The 25,179-nt window shown below is 41.4% G+C and overlaps 2 protein-coding genes across 4 annotated transcripts in view; one reads left to right on the plus strand and one right to left on the minus strand.

Annotated features, from left to right (window-relative positions):
- Positions 1–1,031: 1,031 nt before the first annotated feature.
- On the plus strand, positions 1,032–11,124 carry rtkn2 (rhotekin 2). The gene is made up of 12 exons (XM_079511995.1): positions 1,032–1,246; positions 3,518–3,717; positions 3,850–3,908; positions 4,465–4,518; positions 4,760–4,877; positions 5,219–5,413; positions 5,842–5,936; positions 6,346–6,452; positions 6,819–6,950; positions 7,382–7,550; positions 7,689–7,796; positions 9,100–11,124. Exons 1-12 carry the CDS (start codon positions 1,112–1,114, stop codon positions 9,798–9,800), a joined length of 2,073 nt encoding a protein of 690 aa, XP_079368121.1. The 5' UTR covers positions 1,032–1,111; the 3' UTR covers positions 9,801–11,124.
- Positions 11,125–11,769: 645 nt separating this feature from the next.
- The window catches only part of LOC306931616 (AT-rich interactive domain-containing protein 5B-like), a 92,511-nt gene continuing 79,101 nt past the window's right edge, over positions 11,770–25,179 (minus strand). For all 3 annotated transcript variants that reach the window (XM_079513071.1, XM_079513072.1, XM_079513073.1), the window contains 2 exons: positions 17,254–17,461; positions 11,770–16,187 (listed from right to left, as the gene is read on the minus strand). In XM_079513071.1, the coding sequence (XP_079369197.1) occupies positions 14,235–16,187; positions 17,254–17,461 (2,161 nt within the window). In that variant the 3' untranslated portion in view covers positions 11,770–14,234. The remainder of the gene's footprint in view (positions 16,188–17,253; positions 17,462–25,179) is intronic.

Raw genomic sequence — 25,179 nt, forward strand, 5'->3', positions numbered from 1 at the left:
AATTTACGCTTTTGTCAACAAAAGTGCTCTCAGTACTCTTGCAGGGCCTTACAGGGTGGGACTGACATTCAAAATAGTAAATGCGTGTGACCTTTGCCATCAATGTACCCACATGACCCACATATCATAATTACCTCAAAAAAGAGAGCGACACCCACAGCCACAAAACTAGAGTGAGCGACAACAATCTGGTATGACCCACCTTTAAAACAAACATTTGTAAATTCTCCCTCAAAAAATACGGATCCACCTTTCAGGAGGCCAAAAAGGAGGTCAATATTCACTTCTCCTCCCCCTTCCCCCCTACTCTGTACATATGTCCATATATGTATTTTTTATGTTGTTTTATTAATTGAATACATAGGATTAGGACCCAAATGGAAACAAGATCGCAAGGACTTGTTTTTGCATGTTATCCTTTTAGACAAAGTGCTTGACTGTACTACTCTGTACTTTGCATTTCTGTCTAATAAAGTATTCAATCAATCAATCAATCAATCAATCAATCATCAAACCCAAATAATATTTACAAGGAATGTTGTTAACTTGGGGGTTCCCAATTTAAGTTGTTTGTTTTGATTGATTGATTGATTGATTGAAGTATTTATTAACAGTTTGCAGAATTACAGTACACAAAAAACTGTTAACTGTGCTGTGAGATTTGATCCAAACTTGGGGGTTCCCACTTGTCAAGCCCTTCTGAGAAACTTAATGTATAAAAAATCATGTCATGATTTTAACGAACCCTGTGAAGAGTTCCAATCGGTTCTCTTCTATGATTTGGAGACATTGGCGTAACGGCAGAGCAGCATATTCTTTATGGTTTACATTTATTGTTGGTTGTTTGTTTGTTTTTATCTTATTTATTGTGTATTGTTATTTTGTATTGTATGTGATATATATGGACCTTGAGTCTGAAATAAAGTTTATACATAATTTACAGGAAAAACGAGCCCAATTCGCTTATAATAAGCCGACATGGCAACACTGAGCCTCCGCCTACCTCAGACAACGTGAGTGAACAATCAAACGCATCTCTCTCGTCGAAGACGGTCAGGGCAGGGGCGTTCTTCAGTTGGAGACGGAATGTGCGTCTAAAGTCCACACAAACATGGATGATCCGCGGGACGTTCAAATGTTCAGGAGGAACACCAGCTCCAGATCCAGCACCGCTTCGTGTTCTTCTCTAGCTATGGAGATCAAAAGGAAGAAAATAAGAGAGAGCACCATATTCCTACAAAAGGAGGTACGTATTATGCGTGGATATGATTGATGATGTTGCATTGTGTGTTGTGTTGTCAACACTTACTGACTGACGGTTTTCCACTTTGACCCTAGCAGTAACGTCCGTTACGTCCCTATTTGGGCAAAAACAATAAGATATATGTTTGAAATCCCTAAAATGTATAAAATTGCTGAAATGGATAAGATCACAACGCGATACTGCATTTTCATTATCAGGAGGCTAGACTCAGAGGGCAGCGGGCTTATAATTAAATTGCTGTTTGTTCATGTAGTACTTTGTTAGCCACAAGCAACAATATGCTAGCATCTAAGTTGCTTGCGGCTGCTACTTTGCATTGCACACTTGCACAGTTCGTATTTTCTCATGTATTACTAAAATCATTCACTCCGATGTTAAGATGTTGTTTAGAATAGATTATGCACTCATGCACTGCACTGGCCTGGCGGTTATACTCATTAGAATATGAATGATTGCTGCACCTGCCTGAAACCCCCAGGATAATACTAATAGAGGGTATGCGCATGCTTAAAGTGGATGGTACATCGAGTGGCAAAGCAACAGGCAAAGTGAGTTTAACATTGTTTAATTCAATCAGATAGGACTTTTCTGTGTGGATGGATGGGCTGTCAGGGCCAGAAAGTAGTTTTTTGCCACTCAGTAGGCATTTCTGAATAACTTCCGGGTTTGATGATGATGTCACACGCATACCCTCTATAGTAGAGCAGTTTGAAACTGATATGCGAGTTTCAGTTGAAAGCAAACGTTTCTCTTTCCCTTCACCATGAAACTATATTTAATACAGCATGTAATTTTATTCTCGCTCAGTCTCATCCCAATCAAACCAATGTTCTTCCAGGCCAAAAGCAGACCAAGTCTTCTGAATGACACTCTTCACATAGTAGAGGATATGAATTTGTTGTATATACGACAGATTTCTAAGAAACTACAGGTTAGCCAAGTAAAGAATGGTGTGGCATCTAGCATGTGCCTCGGAGAATGATGGTGTTTGTGTCCCCAAAACAAAATATCCATTAACACAGTCTACCTCAGACTGAAGCTGAAATAAAATTTGTTTTTGTATTACTGCCTGCAAAGGTAACGAGAAAATAAGTGACTTATTTGTATTATTAAACAATTGACAAGCCTGTTTTGGACAATATCAAACATCATCTATTCTACACCCTCAGACATTGTTTTATAGTTGCATGTACAGTATATTAGAACTCTCATTTCAGTATTGTGTTCACTGCTACAATCACTATGTATGTTCTTGACCTCATTCATACTAAATTCCATTTGCTAGATAGTTAAAGTGTATGGTGTGTTGTATTTGTTATGGATGCACAATATATCGATCAGCTAATCGGCGTCATTCCATCATCTATCTATACATGCACGAAATGTCTTGTCTGTGTTCTCTGCATATTTCGAGAAGCATCCGACCGATCAACTTCAAACTTGGCGTCAAACTTGGCGTGTGTATCTGTGTGCAGCATTGCAGTGCCGAGTGGGAAGTTGATCAGATCATACATCATACATTGGCCGGTGGTCAGTGTATGATGTCTGGCCTCCAACTACTAATGGGTACTCTATTGCAATAAGTTACCCTTGGGGTACAACAGGTATTGCGTAGCAGAAGGGCATGTGTTACAGGTTCAGTATCAGGAGGACTAATCACTGATGTAAAAATACTGCATAATGTCAGAACAATGTGATGACGCATTGATAATGTGTAGACACAAAATGCAGAAACAAATTTCAAGACGGACATTGGAATCTGTGCCGTCTAGTAGGTAAAGTGTACTTATGGGTAAACCCCACAAATAAATATATTTATCAGCTAAAATAACCATGGATGTAAATTTGTTACCTACCTTATATTCAAGAAAATACATTTTTGGTGCTATAGTTTGTCTAAACAAGTCTTTCATTTCATTCTACACTACTAAAAGAAACAGACATGGACAAAAAAACTTGCATTTGAGCGACACAGCTGGCTTCTATGTCCCAAGCCTAATCTTAACAAATAAAGGGAACTGTGAGGCCACAAACACTGAAAGGTTCCATATTGACCCCTCCACCCCATGTCTTCACATGTCATTTCCTTTCACCTGTGTGTCGTCATCGTATATTATTGTCCTGGAAAACACATTCTGAAGCATGGTAGCTAGTAAACCATCTGTAGATTACCAATTTGTAGATTTCTTTGAGATGGGTTAACATTTTCCTTGTTCTCTCCCATTTGTTATCATTTATTTGTCTAACAAAAAGGACACTAAGATTCAGGAGAAGCTGGACTTTGAGATGCGTATGCGTGAAGGGGCGTACAAGCTGCTGCTAGCCTGCAGTAAGAAAGTACAGATCCTCAGCGCCTCCAAGAACCTGCTTACCTGTAACACCAGGATAAAGGCTTACCTCACTCAGCTACAGAAGAAGAAAGAGGAGCAGGATATGATGGGAGCAGCCTGGAGGTATGGGGATTTGGGATAAATGCAAAATATGGAATGGGAAGTGAGGGCAGAGTTGTGAGCTAGGCAGCTGCCAACTTGCCATTTCCTATGTTGTTTCATGGCATACTTTACAAGTAAAATGTCTCCGTTTAGAATTTCAGATCCGGTTCCAGATGACCGTGTGCCCTGTACTGGGAAGGTTGCCATTTCTGGTATGGTTGTACTTGGCTCTATCCAACATCCAATTCAGCATTTTTCATTCAAAATGTAATATGCACCATTTGTAAAACATTTCCCATACAAAATGAAGAGTGCAGGGGAATGTACACTGTTAAGTGCAGGTGGTTTCAACAGATAATAATGGTGACTCAACCAGGCAATCTGGTACACTTTACCGTGAGATTCTAACTCCCTTTTCTGTAACTCCTCTTCCGGAAGACGTCTGACTTCCCCGTTAACTGACAACATTGACGTATCATCATACATCACCAGGTCATAGGTTCTAGTGGTCGATTTAAAAAAGAAAATCTTCATTCAGTAATCAGACATTACTAAATGCGTGGTCAATACTTTCAACGGACCACCATTTGAAAACCCCTGGTTGAATTCTCCTTTTGACTAGACCAAGTAGTAATAAATGTTGTTTTAAAATGAACATGGATATTGTATGTATGGTGAACATTAGATATTGTTTCCACAAAATTAACTCTCCAGCTATTATTTGATTATATTCTACTAATATACTTTCCCCCCCATGTGTACCTGCAGGCCTGCGTGTTCCATTGATGTGGAAGGATTCAGATCACTTTAACAACCGAGGGAGTGAGTGTCTGTCTTTTTCTACGTATATCTACAGTACAGTATGTTATCAAAGTACAAGGTTGTGCTTTATTGTTAGATATTGTGTACATCCTCCAGACAATGCAGCAGCATAGGTAATAATAACAATAAAACCTGCGAATGTACATGTATTTTGACTGACACTGCATATTATATTGTGAGTGATTAGTATTGTATATTCTATTGTTTCCCTGTATTAAAACAAAATATTGTTTATTTTTAGGCTCTCGTCGGGTGGCCATCTTCTGTCTGTTGCATGTTGGCGCAGAGGTGTTTGACACAGAAATGGTGGTGGTGGACAGATCCATCACAGACATCTGTTTCGAGGGAGTCACCATCTTGTAAGTATTTAGTACACACACAGTGTTGAAAGGAAGCATGAACTCAAATACGTTTTTTGTGAATGTACAAAAGAATGCATATATATCAATAGACAATGGCTTATGAAACTCAACACAAAAGATGACTATATTCAAATCATTTCTAGAACCACTTGAGCTGGCCTGCCTATTGGGTTTTCCTGCTTCATCTAAAACAATTGCAAAAATATAAACCCAAAGGAGAGGCATGCCTTTTATTTAGGGATGTATTCGTTTTTTTGTTGTTGGATTTTTAAAGCTTGATAGCTTAAATAAATGTCTCATAACAAATCTTTATGACCTCTGAATTGATTCCCCCACAGCAATGATGTAGACCCCCAGTTTGACCTGAAGGTGGAGCTGTGGAGCTGCTCGCTGGAGGATGAGACCACTGTGGTCAACACACCAAAGAAACTTGCCAAAAGGCTTCGTCGCTCCCTTGGCAAGGCTGCGGGCAAGGACCTCTGCCCTCCGATGGACACCTCAGACCCTGATGCTTTCCTGCAGTCTATTCCCACGTATGTAGAATGTGCAGTGAACTGTGTAACAGTCTATACATTCAACTTGATATTGTAATTTATTATTAGTAGGGCTGCAACTATCAATAAAAATTTCGATGGATTGAATAATAATCAAGAAGCATGCTTGTATATTATTATACACACACACACACACACACACACACTTTATTTTATACTTAGTCACACTACAGTGTCATGCAAAAATAGTGACTGGATCTACAAGCTCACGTGTCATCACATTGCAACATTTGTAGTGTAGGTTGGTTATTTTCATGTGATGACATGCCCAAAATAGGGGCATTTTATTTTGTATATATATATATATTTTTTTATATTCCATTAGTTCAATGAATTAACTGTTGCACCTCTAGAAATGAGTTCACTGGCAAACCTGATTGTATGTCCCTTGTATGTCCTTCACTCAGTGGAGCCAAGTACAGCTTACTGGCTTACACCACCTTGTCTCTGTCCGATGCTGAAGGCAGCTTCCAGTCCCACTCCCTTATTGTCCTGCAAAACGGTAAGACCCAGCAGTGGCACAGAAATGTCACTGTACAGTTGAAATGGAGCATAATTAGAATCTGGATCAGTTGATTTGGAACACGTCTCTCATGCCAATCTAAAATGAGATTAATCTGAAAAAGAATGTTCAGAGGTAGAGTAAATATACATTTAAAACAGATTCTTTTTTTTACCCAAAAGGGTTTGGGGGGGGATTACAGCTAACCGATTAAACGCTCTCTTCTTAGTAAATCGGACCCGAGTTACAACTGTACTTGAACCGCTTCCCCCCCCCCCTCCATATACAACACATCTCTTCGGCCAAAAATAGCGAATCTACAAGCTCACAACGCAGCAGAGCTATTTTTGCCAAATGTTCCAAAAGCAGACACGACTGACAGGTATGTTGTTGCTGTTCACCTTCACAGCCGAGTGGTCTTCATGGTTACCACTCTATGGGAATCTGTGCTGCCGACTGGTGGCCCAGCCAGCCTGTATGACACAAAGTATGATGAGCGGATTTCTCAACCAGCAGGTAATTTGACTTTGGTTGTCTAAAACCAATTCTCTACTCGATAAACTTGGATAAGGAAGACACCTTTAATTATGGAATCTTACATTGTTGCTGTTGTGTAGGCCAGGGTCATTATCGCATGACATTTATTTAAAGCAACGTACAGAAAATGTTACATGTACATTTAACGCGACTGGATCCTTATTAAAAAGTGATGTAATTAAGTAGCTTTATAGTCCAATCGTAATCGTTGCTATATAGTGTTTGTTCAATAACGGGAGGATCTCCTGATCTCTGATACTATTTATTTAGTAGCATCTGGCATTACATTGTAAAGAGTCAACATTGAAGGTGTGCAGAGTGTTTATTAGTGTTTGCATTCTTTAGCAAAGTGTGGATGGGGCGTACCGCTGCTGCAGCCTGTACTGTGTGCTGAGTGCCAGCTCTCTGTCCTGTTACTATACCCCCGAAGAAATCGACGCCAAGGTGGAGCCCACCCTCAACATTTCCATCAACAAGGTCAGAGAAAAAGATAATCCTGCCTCTTGTTTTGAGCTACAGAAGTGTTTATTTGAAAGATGAACCAAAGCTTAACGTGATAAGTCACATTGCTCTGTGTATTCAATGGTAATGATTTTTACTAAGCCAGTTTAAAGCTTTGATATTTCAGTTTAATTCAGTCTCGGTAATGATTTTCACAATGTGCTTTTAGTACAAGATGTGATCAACATTCTCCCCTATAATTGAAAGCAGGCTTGCCACTTGTGACTTCTGATTTGGCACAAAATAAGGACAGTGTATTGGATCCTTATTTAATGCCCATTTGTCAGTAAAACACTTATTAAACTTAACACTAGTGACACTGTTTGCAACAATCCTGTCTCATCATAACCCACCATTACTGTAGAATAGATCAGTCACATGTCCAGTTCTTGCTGTTCGTTCTCCAGGACACGCGTGTCCGTGTGGTGGACAAGGACTCGGTAGGACGGAGATCCAACGGTCTGGCCATCAGCAACCCTTCACCAGGAGGAGCTCAGAGCATCATCTTCACCGCAGACACCAGAGAACAGCTGGTCGACTGGCTGGACGCCTTCCACCAACACTTCTATGACCAGAGTGAGTGCGTTATGTAAGGGGGAAAGTTTATTGTGTGTATGTAGTAGTAGAGAGAGGTCACATGTGTGTCTGACAACAAGTTAAACGACATGAAAGTGGCATTATTGATGTATGTAAATCTATCTGTGGTGTCACCAGGCCAGTGGCTGCATTGCTGTGGCCGGCTGATGAAAATCGAGGAGGCATCGCCGCGGAAACCTCCACTCTTCCTCACCAAGCAGGCTGACTCTGTTTACAATGACCTCAGTAAGTACAGCTGCTTGATGTGATTGTGTACATTAGGAGTGCAACAGTTAATCGATGAAGAAAGAATCGATTTTGATTCATAATAAATTCCTAATTTGGGCATGTCATTTGACAAGCTTAGAACGCTTCACGGTTAGGGAGCTTGTTGATTGGATAGTTTCACTATATTTGAAATAGGGCATAGGTGGTTAATTCATAATTTATTGTAAATTTGGGTTCCAAGAGTCCCTTCCTAGAAATGTAGTGGAGTGAAAAGTGCAATATTTGAAACTTAAATTTTCGCATCTCTGTTGCACCCTCTTTAATGGTGTTCGTGTGGAACGAACTGTATTGTCTGTCACAAGGAAGACAGACTCAAAATGAGTGGCATTAATTCCATATTTCAGTGCAATAACTAATATCTTTAGACTGATGTTGACATAATGCTGAACTGTAACTTCCTGCATTTAGTAGTGGCATTTTTTAACAGCTGAATAGCTAGCTAGCAGCAGGATCAAGACATGTCATAGCAGGGTGAAGACAGCTGCAGCCAATTAAATTATTGAGTCCATTTGATTTAGGGATGTCAAATAGCAATTCTTGCTAACTGGTACACCTAAATCAAACATAATACCCACTATTCATTTTATTGGCCGTAACTGTATTTTCCCTGTTATGACACGTCTGAAAGGAAGCTTAATCGTCAAAAGAATGAAGAAAATAACCAGTTATTAGTGAGCGGGGGAGAAAATATGGGCAGAAGGTGTGTTATATTGGGGGCTGCCAATCAGCGGTTCTCAAACCTTTACATTTCAAAGGTTGCAAAACAGTCCATTTGGTTCCATCTGTATAATCTCAGAGTTAGTCCTGTAATGGTCCATTTGGAACCCTCTCAAGGATGAACCCGGGTTCCTAGTTGTGGGGACGGCCCAATAGTCTGGAAAATGTTACTGTAGGTTAGTGTGAGGTTGGGTTATAGGCTTACTTATAGATGGTGCATGCCATCGGAAACAATGGATTGTCAGGCTAATGGCATAGCATTTGTTTATTTGAGCACATACTGTAGTTATGGTGCGTTCCGTTCACACATTCTACAATTCATTGTCAATGGAAGCCAACGATGATGCATGTAGCTGCTCCAAATCAACTCACGGCGTGTCTTTGTGTCTGCCCGTGTTGTGAACGCAGTAACGCACCATTAGGTGCACACACACACACACACACACACACACAAACATTATATCCTAAGACCATAACAGACTATTACAGATTCTGCCTGCATTTAAAAACGGTGCCAATAATTCTTTGGTGTTTTCCCTCTCAGGTATAACTTCTCCTGTCAAGTTTGAAAGCATCACAGACATCATTCATAACAAGATTGAAAAGACAGACGGCCGCTTTCTCATCGGTGAGGAAGAGAAAAGGGAGGCGCCCAATTGGTCTACTCTGTTTGATGGCTCCCAGCCAATAGTAGTTCAGAAGAATGTTCTGTCGCCGAGCAAAAGCTCCACGCCACGTTCAAGTCCCGCCCCCAGCGCGAGCTCTGTGTCCGGCAGCAACAAAAAGCGCCGTGCCCCTCCCCCACCCTCCGACAGACAGCCTTATACTCCTCATACTCCTCCCAACCGTCCAGTCAGACCCCCCCTTCCTACAGCTCTCTGTCGTCCCCCTCCTCCAACCTCATGTCAGGAGAAGGAGAACTCTGGCGTTCGCACCTCTCGTCCGGCTGCGAGGTCCAAAACCGGAAGGCCGTCTCTGGATGCCAAATTCTCTGCCATCATCCAGCAACTTCAGAGGAACGGCGGATCCGCAGCTGCCCCAAGCCGTAAAAACGCTCCACTGGGACACCTTGACATACCGCCACAGGGTCAGGACCTGGACTACCAGGTCCAGCACACCCAGACCCCTGAGGCGGCTGCCCAAACCGGGTACTTTAGATCCGGTCTTGGTTTTGGGCCTGTACCCGCACCTAGGAGCAAGCTCAGGAAGTCCTTCAGAGAGAAGATCAACCCCAAAGCCTGGTGATCTTGACCATCAGGATTCTCAGGCTCTCGTCGATGCCGGTCCATTAATAATAGCAAGTAATCGATGCCAGCAGTTGCGTAACTTCCTTGAAGGTTATTAGTTGGCTGGTGTTCTTAACTCATAGGTTCTTCATGAGCACCTAGGCAGGAGATTTGTGTGAATAGCACTGAGATGGAAAGGGTTATTTCTCATTCCTGCCACTGGAGCATGGAACACAAAAATAGTCTTTTGAAAAAGCACTCAAATGGGAATTGATCCACTATTGGCATGTTCTGTTAATGTGGTTTCTTCGTGATGACTTTGTAGACTACTTTATGGTACAAGATTTAAGGCCTGAGGTGGACTCATTTGTCCATTTCTCTTAATAATGGAGGGGCCTTGGGTGTGAACAAAATGATTTAGTACAAAATCTAGAAATGCTGTCCAGACACTATTCTCATGATGGAATGACTGAGTCTTTTGAATAGCCCAAATAATGAATGTCCTTGTATGCCTTCTGAACATATCAGTAATTCTCTTCTCTTAACCACTAGAGATTTAAACCGATTTGCGGTATAAAGAGTTTTATAAAATAGACAAGAAGAACATAGGTCAAAGCTATCATAACTATGATCCCTAAACAATTGTATTATAACTTGTTCACTAAATAAATGTGGATGGGGTTATGATCTTTGAGCCTTGAGACAATTGATTGTACAATTGAATAGGCCAGGGTTAAGGTTTTCCTCAAGAATTACTAATGTGGAAAATCAGTCACTTATAGTATATTAGTGACATTTAGCTATAAAGTCAAAAGGTAGGTGGAAGGATTGATTGTGCACCCTCTGTTGATTAGTGGTTTTAATTGCTAAGTAAACAGTTGGGAAATAAAATCTTAAAGCTGTAACCTGCCAATGACTAAAAAATACAGAATTGTAAAATATTTGGATCAATACAATTAACCACTGATATTTGTGCCAGTAGAGTATTGATTCACTCTCCTTCCTTATTTACATTTTGGTATGCCTGTTTATTTTTAGAACATTGTACTGTATATTAATAATGTTTTTTTTACTGTTTTTAATTGAAACTTGTAATATCTAGCAATGCCTGTGCCTGTATGTTTTTTGTAGCCTAGCAGTTTACATGAATGCATTACTTGAATGCTTAAGTTTGTTAGTAAGCATTTATTGTAGCTGACACCACGACTGAACAAAGAGACTGTAGATGTTATGTTTACCAACAAGTGCAATTGCCTCATCTTGTTTTCCTAGAATCTAACTTGTTTTTGTCTCATAATTTGCTGATCTGCAATAAAGCGTCCTACATTGTCCCTACTGAACAAGCTTTTTGCTGAGCTTTTGTTACTGCATCTATGGCAAAGGTTTACCAGGGGGTGGCAATACAAGTCAAAGTATAGCTTTGTGTTGTAGGCCAAGCGATGGATGCACTGGCAGATTTTCTACTGCAGCAAATAATGTTCAATCTCCCTATGATAAGAAAATGGATCTACAAGCTCACAACGTTCAGCATCCACAGCATGTTATGAGCTCAGATCAGCTATAGAGTGTGTGATACTACTATTGTGCGACAAAAGTATAAATCTGCTTTAACTGAGAAGCTTCCCTGGCTGATGGCCCAGAAGTAGCTTGTTGTGAAGATTAGGGCAGGGAATCTCAAAGCCAGATAATGGCAATACAATAATAAATCCATTCTCACTGCATTTCCAAGAGGGGGAAAGAAAAGCATTACATCAGATGTGATTTGAGTTTCACTACATCCAGTGATTAAATATTAAGACTGGATATAACTTCTACAACCTTTTTCCCTGTCAACCAAAATTAAATGATTGTACTATTAAGCAATATATCAAGGTGTCAAGGGTGTCCAGTGACATATTGATTCAATACAGTTTCTCATTTCCCATAATCCAACACGGGATGCTCAACTGCAACTCAGCACAAGAATATCACCGCAGGCCAGACGTGTGTTGATAGTAAAATATTTTAATTAAATATACAGGAGGTTGTAACATACAAAATGTTTTCTTTATTCTCTTTTCTTCTTGCTTGCCAACTGGGTGATCGGTAAACAGATGGCTTTTGTATCAAAAACATGTTCAAGATGCGCTTTATGGAGACATGGAAAACGAAAAAAAGTGAAACACAAATAAAAAGATAGCGTATCCTACTTCTTAAATTGTAGTGTTTAAATCTAAGATGATCACGGTGACCTTGAACAACCAACAAGGACACGGATTGTGTAACCGACTCGTATACTATACTTATGCTATTTACAGAATATAACAGCTTACATAACAACTACATGGTATTATCTACAGTGCTATTTACACAGAAAATAAGACAGGGGAGAGGGGTTGCCGTGGAAGTGATCTCGGTTGAGCCTTCTGTACAGGTCAGCACTAACACCACCGAAACCAGTTTTGCCTACATACAGAAATGTACAGTACTTAATCAGAATACTTAAAAGTATCCTGTAAAACTTACACAGACATGTACAGCTTTTCTTTCTTTCTTTTTGCTCTCCCTAAAACACCAGACAACTTTAACTGTGTATTCTGACCGTCCCGGCTTGCCATTAACAGCAGTTACGGAGGTTGTTGAAACCAAGAGCAGGTGTTGCCTTGCCACCTCGGGCTATGCAGCACTGTAGACATACTTTATGGTGCATGGTACCTTTTGAACACTGCTTTTAAACATACATACACACACGCGCGCACGTACACGCACACGCAGGTCAATGTCAACTGCCTGTAAATCTTTTCAAGTATTCTGTGATTGATTGCCCAACACAACTACTGGTAGGCTAATTGAATACTGCCATAAGCTCAAATACTGACCATTTAAGATTAAAGCAAAATTGTTCTATTGTTTAAAAGATTTTAAATAGGGACCTACATCCAAACCCCTAAATGCCACTTTATCCCAGGTCTGGTGTCATTGTGTGCATGGGCGTTGCATTACAGACTAGGGCAGTAATATCCCTACAGTACATTGCTACAAAAGATAAACCTTAACAATTGTAGTTCTAATTCTAATCCACTGCGAAAGGCACAGATATTTGCAAAGCAATATAAAACTGACAACATTCCTATTAAATTATACAGTGAGCCAGTTTTCAGCTTGTTGAATAGAGGTTTTGATATATATATATATATATATATTATATATATATATATATATATGTGGGCATTTCCTTTTTTATACAAAAAGAGCCTTTCAAGTTAAAAAAAAAAGGAAAAAAAAGAAGAAAATGAATGCTGACTTCTTGTGGTGAGTGTTCAGCAGTGTTGTCTGCTTCATTACACCAGCCAGAAAAAAACAAGAAAAAGACAAGCTGTTACAGGATACTAATTACATGGAGATTGAACCACTTTACTTTCAATTCAGAAAGCAAAAATAAGAACTGCCATTCAACAACTGAAATTATAATGAACAAAAGAAAACAAAAAACATTCATGGTTTGTCAATTACATAGTGATTGATCTAAAATAAATGTGATAATCTTATTTCCTGAAATGAAAGTGAGTCTACAGTACATCCATCGCTAGTCTATATAGCACCTCAGAATGTTAAGTTAATATTCATGTTGTGTGCATCGCTGCGGCATGTGAGAGTGTCCATTTCAAAGCAATCCCAGGTGGAGTTACTGTGTAGCTAATAAACAGGCGATCACTTCTGTTTCTTTTTCTTCTTTTTTCTGCACAGAGCCATGTAAACAGATACAAACACCGCTGGCTGAACCAACTGTAGTATTATTTTGCTAAACAGCTGTTGCCTGGTTTAAAGGATTTCTGGAGGGTCTCTGTCTTGCTGCATTACTTTTAGTGTTGCTTCAGCAATAACATTTAGCCCTCAGACAGTAAACAAATTGCTTCTCTCTGTTGTACTCTGTTGCTATTCAGAGTTTCAGAGCAATAACCTGACTCAAATCACTGAGAGCAGGAAACCATTTTTGTGAACACACATACATCTGCATTGTGCAAATAAGAACACATATACAGTGTGTTTGTGTTTGTGTATGTACACACACACACACACACACACACACACACACACACACACACACACACACACACACACACACACACACACACACACACACACACACACACACACACACACACACACACACACACACACACACACACACACACACACACACAGTAAGTGGTGATAAAAAAAACAGAACAGTGCAAAGTACAATATATGAACAAATAACCAAAACAATGAGAAAATTGCATTTTTAGTCTGTGTGACTGATGAGTTTATCAGTCCGCAATCTGCCAGAGATTTATCATCAACATTATGCTGACTGAGCCACCATGAGAGAGAGAGAGAGAGAGAGAGAGAGAGAGAGACACTGAGAAATCAAGTTTGTGAAATGAGGGGGACGAGACAGAAGGTAAAGAACACAGTATGTCCTGTCTGTCTCTTACAGTCTGGTGCTGGGGTGCACTGAGGACAGCTGAGGTGGTGGGAGGGTGGAGAGGGGGTACAGGTGGTGGAGCAGGTCTCCGTATAGCGCCGCCCCACCAGGATGTCTGTAGAAGTGATGCGGACTGGGGGCCGTGGCCATCAGCTGCCTGTGAAGCATCATGGAGTGAAAAGCTAAGGGTGGTACGAGGGGAGACACGGCCGTCTGGCTCTTAAGGTACTGAAACCCTGGGTGTTGTTGGAGCCCGTCCTGGTGCCTCAGAGAAACCAGGCTCCCATGGGCGTACATGCCTGGATAGAGGGTGGCATGGTGCGGCGGGTAGGTGGTGGCGTGGTGGCCCTCTGGGAGATGGTTGTTGAGGTGAACAGCGTGAGCGTGCGCCGGCTCAGCCGGCTTCAGTTCTTCTGGGTCACCGCGCCGGAGCGGCCCAGCAGGGTGCATCGGGGTCACCACGCGAACTTTTCTTTCTGGGACACCCTCGTTTTCAGGTTCCCCCATGGTTCGCTTGCTGGGTCGAACTGTGCCAAATGTGTCAGGAGAGGTTTTGGGGCTGGGGAACGGCTGGTGGTGTTCTGTAGGGATCTGTTTTTGAGGAGAGATGGTCATGGGAGGGACTCTGCACGCCTTCGGGTGAGAGTCCAAACCTTGGTGCATGATGGGGTAGGGGAGGCTGCAGAAGGAGGGCTTAGAGAATGAGGGCATCCTCTGAGAGACAGGCTTAGAAATACTGAAGTCTCTGGGCTCATCTTCAGCCGATCTACAATCTCCATGTGTTTGAGTCCTTTCACTGTAGTGAGATCTATAGGCCAAGCCCTCTCGCCCCAGGCTACTACAAACAAAGCCTTCGTTGCCCTCACTGTCTCTGATGTAATGCCCTCTCTTCTCTCCAGTGGGAAAGCTGGCCAACCTCTCCTGGCTCAGACAGTTCTCCGTTTGCCTGTAAAGACTGTGCAGGTGAGGGGAAGAGTAACAGTCGCTGGCATAGCTCTGTGGCTGGTCCTGGTGGAGTTTCTCCCCAGAGTTTTCCGCCCCATCCTGGGCTTGGTGTCTGGGGAGGAAGGGCTGCCATGGAGCGCTGACCTGGGGTTGGAGGTGGTGGCTCGTTCGGGAGGGATATGTCTCTGAAATTTCCCCGAGAGGGCTCCTCTCCAGTGAGCCACTACTGGCATGTTGAGTAGCCTTGGTGCTATGAGCGTGTTGGATGACTGACGGCCTGAAGACAGGTGCCACCTCTGGGCCACTGTCTGTCATGGACCCATGTCTCTTTTCCTCCACCTCCTCCTCAATGTTCCTCCTCTCCCGCTCTCTGTCACCAACCGATACTACAGAGAGAGGAGTGACAGTGGTAGGAGGAGGGGGCTGTGGCAGAGGAGAAGTAAAGGAGTAAGGATTGGTCTCACAAACCTGAGAAAGGAGCTTCTTCTTAGCCAGTGGAGACATGACCCCCTGGCTGGATTTGCAGTAGGCAGTAGTCTGTGATGTGGGGGGCTGAGCATAATCTTTCTTAATGACACCATAGTCCTGCTTCTCTGGGAAAGAATCTGCAATCTGTCTCTCTGCCTGCTTGCACATAGGCAGCACCTTCCCCACTCTGCCTCCATGACTCTCTATGGAGTCTTTGACCCTTGACGTGGGCTCTGGCAGGGCGATGTGCCCAGCATGCTTGCTCTGGTCCCAGCGGTGAGGCAGGTAGGGCTTTTTAGGAATGAAGGGCGCCTCAGTTGGCTGTTCAGAGGTGAGGTTCTCAGGGTGGTTGGGACTCCACTCAGAGTGGGGACTGTGGAGCTCTTTAGGTGGGAGCGAGGATGCCTCCTCTGCTGCCAACGACTCCTCTTTCTTCAGGGTTAGATGCAGCTCTTCCTCCTCAATTATGATTGGTTCATCTGCTGAAATAACCTCCTTTTTTGTGGCGGCAGAGAGCTCCCGCTTCTCTTCTTTGACCAGATCATTCTGAAAGTGATTTGAAAAAAGAAATCAGTCTTTTAAATTTTCTTTTTCAACAAACTGTTTACTGAAGTTTGCAAGAAAGACAGACAGACAGTGGTGAAAGTGATCAAAACTGTGTCAAATAAGACTTTCACCAAGACAAAACAGGAACTAGACACTGTAAACACCACATTAAAATAAAATCAAAAAGAAAAGGACAAGACACAAAATAAAGGAAACAAACGATTGGAATGAAAAACTACAAAAGAAAAGCAAAAATAAAACGTTAAATAGTACTGTTTAATAAATCTAACTGAAATGAGATATAAAAACTGACATCAACCCAGATGAGACGGAAAGCTGGTATGGCATCGCAAGGCAAAAGTAGTATTTGTATAGTACATTTCATACAGTCAAGTAATTCAAAGTGCTTTACATAAGGCATAAAAATGCCCTTAAAAGGACTTTAAATGCACAAGATAGCTCTTTGTTTATTTTTATTTTTGAAGGAATAAAATTAATACAATATTGAAATATAAAAGAGAACAACAACAAGTGCACTTATATTATTATTTTTTGGTCCATGGCCAAATACATATGAATTTGGGGGACCTCGTCATTAAAGTGTTTGAGAACCACTGTAGTGGCTCTTAACCCACTCTGGAAGGGAACCCCTTTTGGTGTTTTAACTATAAGCATTATGTTATAATTTAGCTATTGAAAAATAGCAGATCTACAAGCTCATAGCGTGGCACCGAGTGCCATGCTATGAACTTGTCTGTGGTCCAATAGAGATAATTCTGGGAGTCCTTGACATGAAAAAGGTTGAGCACCACTGACATCAGAAACATGGGTCTTTCAGAAAAAATGTAGGATTTAGAAGCCTTATTTTTTAATCGACCTCAGTCCAAAATGGGTTTAAGGTACTACAGTGGTAGTGTTGTTCGCCAGCCTGCACCGACTGAACGTATTGAGAATTTCAAACTGCTTTCTCTTCTAAGAGCACATTTCATTGTTCTGGGTTTTGTTTATACCTATTGCACGACAATTCACAAATTGTGCATATCCTGTGGATAGTTTTGTGACTAACCTGTGAGGGATCTTGGCCTTTCTTGGTCTCCTCTCGGTCCTTTTTATTCCCTTGCTTGGCATTACTGCTGGAGCCTTTGGCTTTCTTGGCTCCTTTGGCTTTGACCCCCACGACCTTCTCCTGGCCGCCTTCCTGCTTCCTGGGTTTGACCAAGGGGAAGGGCTCGTCCTTCTCACCCTTGACGTGCCTCTCATAGGGAAGCAGTAACCTGGAAAGAAACGCAGCCAAGGTTGAGAGGTGTGTTGCACTATAAATGTTGTTGCATTGTGTTAGTGGTAGTTAACCACTTTAAACCCTGTATACTTAATTTCCCAATTCGAGTCCCCCAGGGTGTCTATATCAGTGATTCTCAACCTGGGGGGCCCGGGCCCACCGGTGGGCATCGAGGGTACTGCAAGTGGACCCCAAAATAATTGGCAAAATGTTATACATTATGTTATACTTTAGCTATTGAAAAATAGCAGATCTACAAGCTCATAGCGTGGCACTTTGTAGATCTGCAATTTTTGAAAAATCGTAAAAATGTGGCACACATCTTTGAATGTATATTCTTTCAGAGAGAATGTTTTTAAGTCAAATCTTTGCTTCTGGGAGGGTCCCCGGAACAACATATTTTCAGAAGGGGGTCGGCGGCCTTGACATGAAAATGTTTGAGAACGACTGACATAGATACATAGGTTATTCAGAAAACTGTACAAAGACATTTGTAGAATCATCGTCAGGTCTAAATGGGTTAACATGAGTTAAGTGGTTAGACGGGTGGGGGGCGAACACTTTCATGATTTTCAAGTAGGTGTCCATAAAAGGTTGACTACTAAGGTTGACCCTCCCTTTCCCCCTCTACATCAAATGTCTTCGCCAGAAATAGCCAATCAATATACCATGTGCTGGCCCGGACCTATCAATAAAGGCAGAAAAAGCCAAAAAAATATCTAAAAAAATATATACCATGTGCTACTGTATGCAGGTTATAGATCTGCAATTTTGGCCATATGTTCACTACAGAACAGGTTCACTACAGAATAGAAGGTGGCACCATACAAACTGGAAATAATACTGACATTAGTATTATCAATCCATGGGGACCTCTGTGACACATTTTGTTTCATATGGAAATGTGCTAGTCATATGGTATTATACTAGTATCCATTTCAATGAGTGTTATCAGTTCCACAAAAAGTGTCTGTGAATAGTGAACACGGAAGTAGGGCACTCATGACCTGCCTTTATAGTTTATGATACTTATTGGGTGGGGTTGCTATCTATTCACATCTTTCTAGACAGGTGCTGAATGGAAGCATATCAATCAAGAATCTACAAAAGCAAAAAGGTCCGCACACAAATTGTATTGTCATGTGTCATGTCACTACATGTACTAATTCTATACTCTTCTTACGTTTTTGCAATTAGCATGCAAGACATTCACATGCCAGATGATGCCACCATTTTGTACTAATGGAAATGACAGACCAGTTGACTTCATGGAGCTGCAACCAATGACAATTTCAAATTTGAAAGCTACACAGCATTTTTATCGATTCATCAGTTTATGTTTTTGTTTCATTAACTTTCATTAACCGTTCTTTTTATTCTCTTTTGACACAGCCATATATGACACTCATGATGAGGGTAGCTGTGAATATTTAATAGCGGACTCCTACTCCGCTACACAACATGGAATGTATCATTAGTATCATTGGTAACACCTGTGTTTAGTGTTGGACTATTTCATGTCAATAAGGCTGCAGAGGACGCAATGGCCTGTCTACGAAGTCAGGGGTTCTCAACCCGTGGGGGAGTCGCCAAATTATTTTGGGGGGTCCAAAAATATATATATATTTTTTTTAAAGATATTTTTTTTAAAGATATTTTTTTTAAAGATATTTTTTTGCGGCTTACGCCTTTTATTGGTTTTTTGAAGGGACAGACAGCAGGCTGACAGGAAACGGGAGAGAGATGGGGGAAGAAATGCAGTAAAGGCCGTGTCGGGCTCGGGAGTCGAACCCGCGGCACACTGCGACTGGACCACCAGTCGGGTGCCCAGACGGCTACGCCACCGCCTGGGCCAAAATATTATTAAGGTTATTGTAGAGGTCAATTTGTATTGGGGGCGGGGCGGGGGTCGCGAGACATGGCCAAAGCATTTCCGGGGGTCCCCAGCCAAAAAACGTTGAGAACCCCCTAAGTCATTAAATGTCAGTTTACATTTTATGATGTTAACAGAAGGCTGATCACAACACAACTCCAAAAACATTATCTGGGTCTGGACCCCAATTGCACAATGTCATTTTGAGGTTTAGGTGAAGCAATTCTCTTTTTAACCACACCACCAACTTAGTAATTCTGTCGTCACTCTCGGTGCCAATGAAAACAAGGTCTTGTTTCTCATGTAAAAGCCACAGTGACTGATAAGTACAAAGGGGGACAAGAGCAAGTTGTTTGGATAAACCAGAAATAGAATGAACTACGCCAGAGGCAAACACTGGAGCAGGAATGCTGCCCAGAAACATTGTAATACCTAATATGCTTTCAAAAACATCATTCCAATTAAACTAGCTCAGGGGAATTCCACATTGAGGAATGTGTGTGTGCGTGCGCACGTGCGTGCACGTGTGTGTGTGTGTGTGTGTGTGTGTGTGTGTGTGTGTGTGTGTGTGTGTGTGTGAAAACAGCTCTACCACACTGGGCAGGTATGTGCTGTATGCATTAGCCATAACTAACTGCTGTCTGGCACTCAGGAAGCAAGACAAAAGCCAGGTAAACCTCAAACCCCATTCGTCAAAAAGACTTCTCACAGCACATAAATTCTATTCTAATCTAATCTTCTAACCTGATTAATCACCTAAACCCTTAAAGCGGTTAGAGTAATATAAATATTTCAGCTCAGTAACTGTTGGTTCTTGTTTGGAGCATACTGTCCGGTGAAGGTAGATTGATTACAGGAGAACTACACTCTGGTTTAATCAAATCAGTGCTAAGTGACAAGAGCCATATTGTGGAACACTACAGTACCACTACCGCAGAGCCATATCAAACATCTAAACCACTTATATACTTCATTGGCCAGGGTCCCCCGGGGGTCTATCCTTTTCCTAAACAGTGGGCCGGGACCCATATGTGCGGGTCACGGACACATTTAATTATTTCAAAACATTTTCAAAAAACATTCCCAAAAGAGGAAAGGTTTACATGAATTAAAATAAAAAATTCAATGATTATTTTCCCCCCAGTATTTATTAAGAAATCAAATAAAGATCTAAGAAATTAGAAAACAAATGTTTAAGAAGTAATGAAAATAGATGCGTTGTGAGCTTGTTGATCTGCTATTTCCACTAGTATTGGTCCCGGGGTGACATCAAATTTCTCTTTTGGGTCACGGGATAAAAAGTTTGCGAACCACTGCGCTAGGCGATTCATGTGGTTAACCTCTCCTCCAAATATTCCTGTTCATTTGCTATATCTGATGACATACTGTACTTAATGGGAACATTAGCATGTGAAGGACATTCTAAAGGCCGTGTGCAGGATACTGGCATAAAGAGACAAGCGGGGAGGGGACATTTCTGAAATTCACAGCAGACCAGAAACATTTCAAACGATGTTATGGAGAGGAAACTGAGACAGCGATAGAACACATCATTCTAGCACTCAATAAACTCCTCCAAAAGGCTTGCCAACTACTCTGTCAGTTGTTGGGTTTTTTTTCCCTGTTCTCCTTCCTTTCTTTTAAGATAACAATCCATAACAGCCAGGCGGAAACACGACTTCTTCAGTCATGAGAGAAAAATAAGTTCTTCTCATGTAACGACAAGAGACGGTTGCTCAATTCCTTTTAAAGGGATACGGCAGTAAAACAAACGATGAATCAAGAGCCATTTCGCCTCCTCTTCAAAAGGAAGGGGGGAGGAAGCCTCAGAGAGTTCAAGAGGCTCCGTGGGATTCTTTTTTTTTTTTGTTATTTTTCCTCCGAACAAAAGTGCTGGCAGGGAAAGCGGCGAAACTACATTTCGTACAGCTGGTCTGGCACCAGGCCCCGGGCCAAGAAAGGAAATGTACTATTAAATGTGACTTATTGGAAGGGAGAGAGCAGAGGAGGAGTAAAGGAGAGAGAGATGGAGAGAGAGCACTATGACAGATGGTAATGAGAGGCAGAAATGATTTGTCACAAAGAAGGAAAAAAAGAGAGAGAAAAAATAACAATTCAATCTGACTAACCCTAAAAATAACAGCAGGGCACTCTATACAACATCGACAGCAGTGGTTCACAAGCTTCTCTATGCCGAGGATAAAAATAAATGGGCGTTATTTGCAGAAGAGGAATGGACAGAAAAGAAGTAGAGAGACTTACAGATAGTCAGACAGACAGACTAACTTTATGGTGCCATTTCTATGAATTCTTAGCCACTTATGTCCCTGTCGTACGACAAATAGCAAATCTACAAACTCAAAACGCATCGCAGGGCGTTGTGATTATATATATATATATATATATATATATATATATATATATATATATATCCTTTTTGTATTATTATTTTATAGTTTTGCCTAATGACATGCCCAAAATAGGGCATTTCAGGTTGAAAGTGGTAAAACGTAATGGCCTGCAATAGCACGCCATGCGTCTGGTTTCTGCTGGCCAGGAATTGCACATTCAACACACAATCACACATAACCATGTACAAACATCCAGCGCTGCTGTCACTGATCAAAGGGCTTGTAAAGTGGCATATACAATGGCATGCTGTTGGTTATAACTGGGATCTGTGGGAAAGCAAAGGGCTTCCTTGCCCTGGGTCAACTTTATGGAATGTCAATATGGTGAGGGGAGGTGGGGTCTCACGGAGTCAGATAATGAAAGAGTCCCGCCAGTGGAATCACTGGAGCCTCAAATAGATCTTAATGGACTGATTCTGTGGTTGCCTGGCTGGCACACACACAAAAATAGTTCCAGGAAGTACCTCTGACAGACAGAACTATTTCCCCTATTATGCTCCATGAATATAAGAATTGTTGCCAACACTGCAGCCTATTAAGTGGTTTTTATTCTCGCTAAGTGGGGCGTTCTATTTAAGTCATATAGCCCTTTTCCCACTCATCTCATTTTCCACTAACATGTGAATTAAGCCAATAAATTGGAAGCTGCAGGAAGCTTGTGTCTTTCTTTTCATGTCCTTTAGTTTCTCTCCAAGTCTATAGTTAGAAGAATCAAATGCTTGTAACAGATGCTTGTGAAAGATAAAGAGTAAATTCAAGGTGTGTGTGTGTGTGTGTGTGTGTGTGTGTGTGTGTGTGTGTGTGTGTGTGTGTGTGTGTGTGTGTGTGTGTGTGTGTGCGCGCGCGCGAGCGCGTTTGTGTTCATATAATATGTATGATTGATTGTTTATGTATGTATGTGTATGTATGCATGTATGCATGTATGTATGAATGACTCATGATACAGCAATCCTAATACTAGCAATTTCCTCAAAGGGAAGGTTGAGCTTGGCAGTCATGTCAATACAGTGGGAAATGCAGTTAATGCTTTGAACCAGCAGAGGGTGTGGGTTGCATCGAGGAACCCATTTCATTAAGGAGGGAGGGGTTACATTTTACGAGGTCAATAAATACTTAACTTCCCCTCATGCCGATTTATCACTCTTGCTTTTGTTTAAGCAGCCGTTTTCCAAGTTGATAACACATGCAAGCATGTGGAATATTCAGGGGGAAATGTTGACTAGGCAAAAGAGATAAGAGTAGCACATCATGCTAAATCTAATTAACCTAAAAAAGATATGTCTCTGTGTATAAAGCATACGGAACAGTGGTCCTTTTAAAATCACCTCCAGCCCATATAATCAAAGCATATAAACTGTCAACTAAGCATGTCTGAACCATTCAAATCACAGATTGCACAAAAAGCAAAAAAAAAAGAAGAAAAAAGGCAACTTGGCAAAAACAGGGTGACTTTACCAGCAATGTGCTGGTCTCATCCGAGTTTTAAGTTACAGGAACAAGCATGTTGGAATCCAAGAAATGCCTAAGTCACCAAATCAGTGGAAAAAGCCCATGAGCTGTTCCATTTCAGCAGTTTGCCTTCCAGCCGTAGCTGAAATTAATTTTAGCTGGTATTGTGATCACAAGAGTTGCTTCATGCGTAAGAAGGAAAAGGGGAAGAAATTATTTTTAAAAAGCTGGCAGACGGGCGCCCCGGCACCCAGAGGCTGTAGAACAATTCAGGGGAAAGAAATGTACTTTTATTGCCAAGTCTGTGAGTAAAAAAAGAGAACATAAACAATACAAAAGATGAAAATCAATCTATTTCACTATCAACAGTTTGAAGTGGCACTGGAGGACTGACAAAACAATAATAGCTGCTTAATTTAAAGAGAGAGAGAGAGAGAGAGAGAGAGAGAGAGAGAGAGAGAGAGGGGCAAGACGCCAACAGAGGGATAAACAGACATTGTTGCTGGTTCCTCGGCTCTGCACAGATTTGTGCCTCAAAGCCCCTCTTTTGTCTCAAAGCCAAACCACTCGAAGTGACCCCGATTCATGTGGTTAAAACAGGGGGGCAGCACAGGAATGTATGAAAAACGTAAGTTCTTTTGTCAAGTCTGGAAATACCAGATTTAAAATGACCTCTACCGTTTCCCCCCGGGGCTGGCTCTCATTAGCTGCCGTCTCTGCAGCCCCCCTTCCCCCCTCCTCCCCTGCCCACGTTGCAGGTGTTATGCCAAGAGAATGGGGCAGTGAGCGTTTAAAATAACTGTCCACTATTCAGCATGAACAAACATTCAGGTCTCTTTAGATTATGCTTACCCCCCCAAAAAAAGCATTTCATGCTCCAAAAATAGTTGCTACATGTTCATTCTTCTGGCTGCCCTACAGTGAGACTCTCGTCTCTCGGAAAATTGAGCATTAATTTAATTTGCTGCAATGAGCAGATTATTAATTCCTGCGGACTTGAATAGATTCAGTCGATTGCCTAGCACAGGGGTTCTCAACGTTTATGGCTGGGGACGCCCCGGAATTGCTTTGGCCATGTCTCGCCAAAGAAAATATATCATAAATTAATACTGGAACCAGATATAATAATGAAGGAGTTTATGCATGTACTATGTGTACTATGTTAACTCTTAATTTCCATTTTACAGCCATTTAGTTGCAAAAAAAATATATATATATTTTTTTTTGAAATAATTTGGGGACCCCCCCAAAATAATTTGGCGACCCCCCGAGGCGTCGTGACCCACGGGTTGAGAACCCCTGGCCTAGCGCACGGCAACACTGTAAATCTGTGAGTTGGCTTGGCCACATTTTCATTCAATTCTGCATAACATAAAATACCCAACATTGTGATTAAACTGGTTATTTATGTGTTATTTATGACATAATGAAGCACTTTTAGTACATTTTCAGGAATTTTAAATTTGAACCATCATTTTATACTATGGCTATTCAAGAATAGCAGATATACAAGCGGCAAGCTTGTAGTTCTCTATTTTAGAAAGAAAATAGATTTTTTTTTTTAAAGCAAACATTTTTTAACTCAAAGCGTTGCTTATATTTTTTAGATGGGGGGTCTACGGCCAAATAAATAGTTTTGGAGGTCCTTGACGTGAAAAAGTTTGAGCACCACTGATATAGCAACATTTTTCATAAAACTTTGACTTTAGGATTTAGAAGACATTTGGCGAATCAGCCTCAGGTCCTTTGCCGGTTTTGATACACTGAACAGTCACATGAAGCGACATTTAGCGTCAAAATAATTGGTGTAAATGATACAGTACAATATGTTCCTCTCACTTCATTGGTAAAGGAGCACTTCACACATTTTCAACCTAATTTTCATATAAGTGGTCTTCATGAATGCTCATAAGATCACTGTTTCTGTCTACTCACTGTGTCTCAGACGAGAGCTGTGTGGACAGTGACATCATTGTTTTA

This window comes from Electrona antarctica (genome assembly GCF_951216825.1).
Source record: "Electrona antarctica genome assembly, chromosome: 10".
Classification (NCBI taxonomy): domain Eukaryota; kingdom Metazoa; phylum Chordata; class Actinopteri; order Myctophiformes; family Myctophidae; genus Electrona; species Electrona antarctica.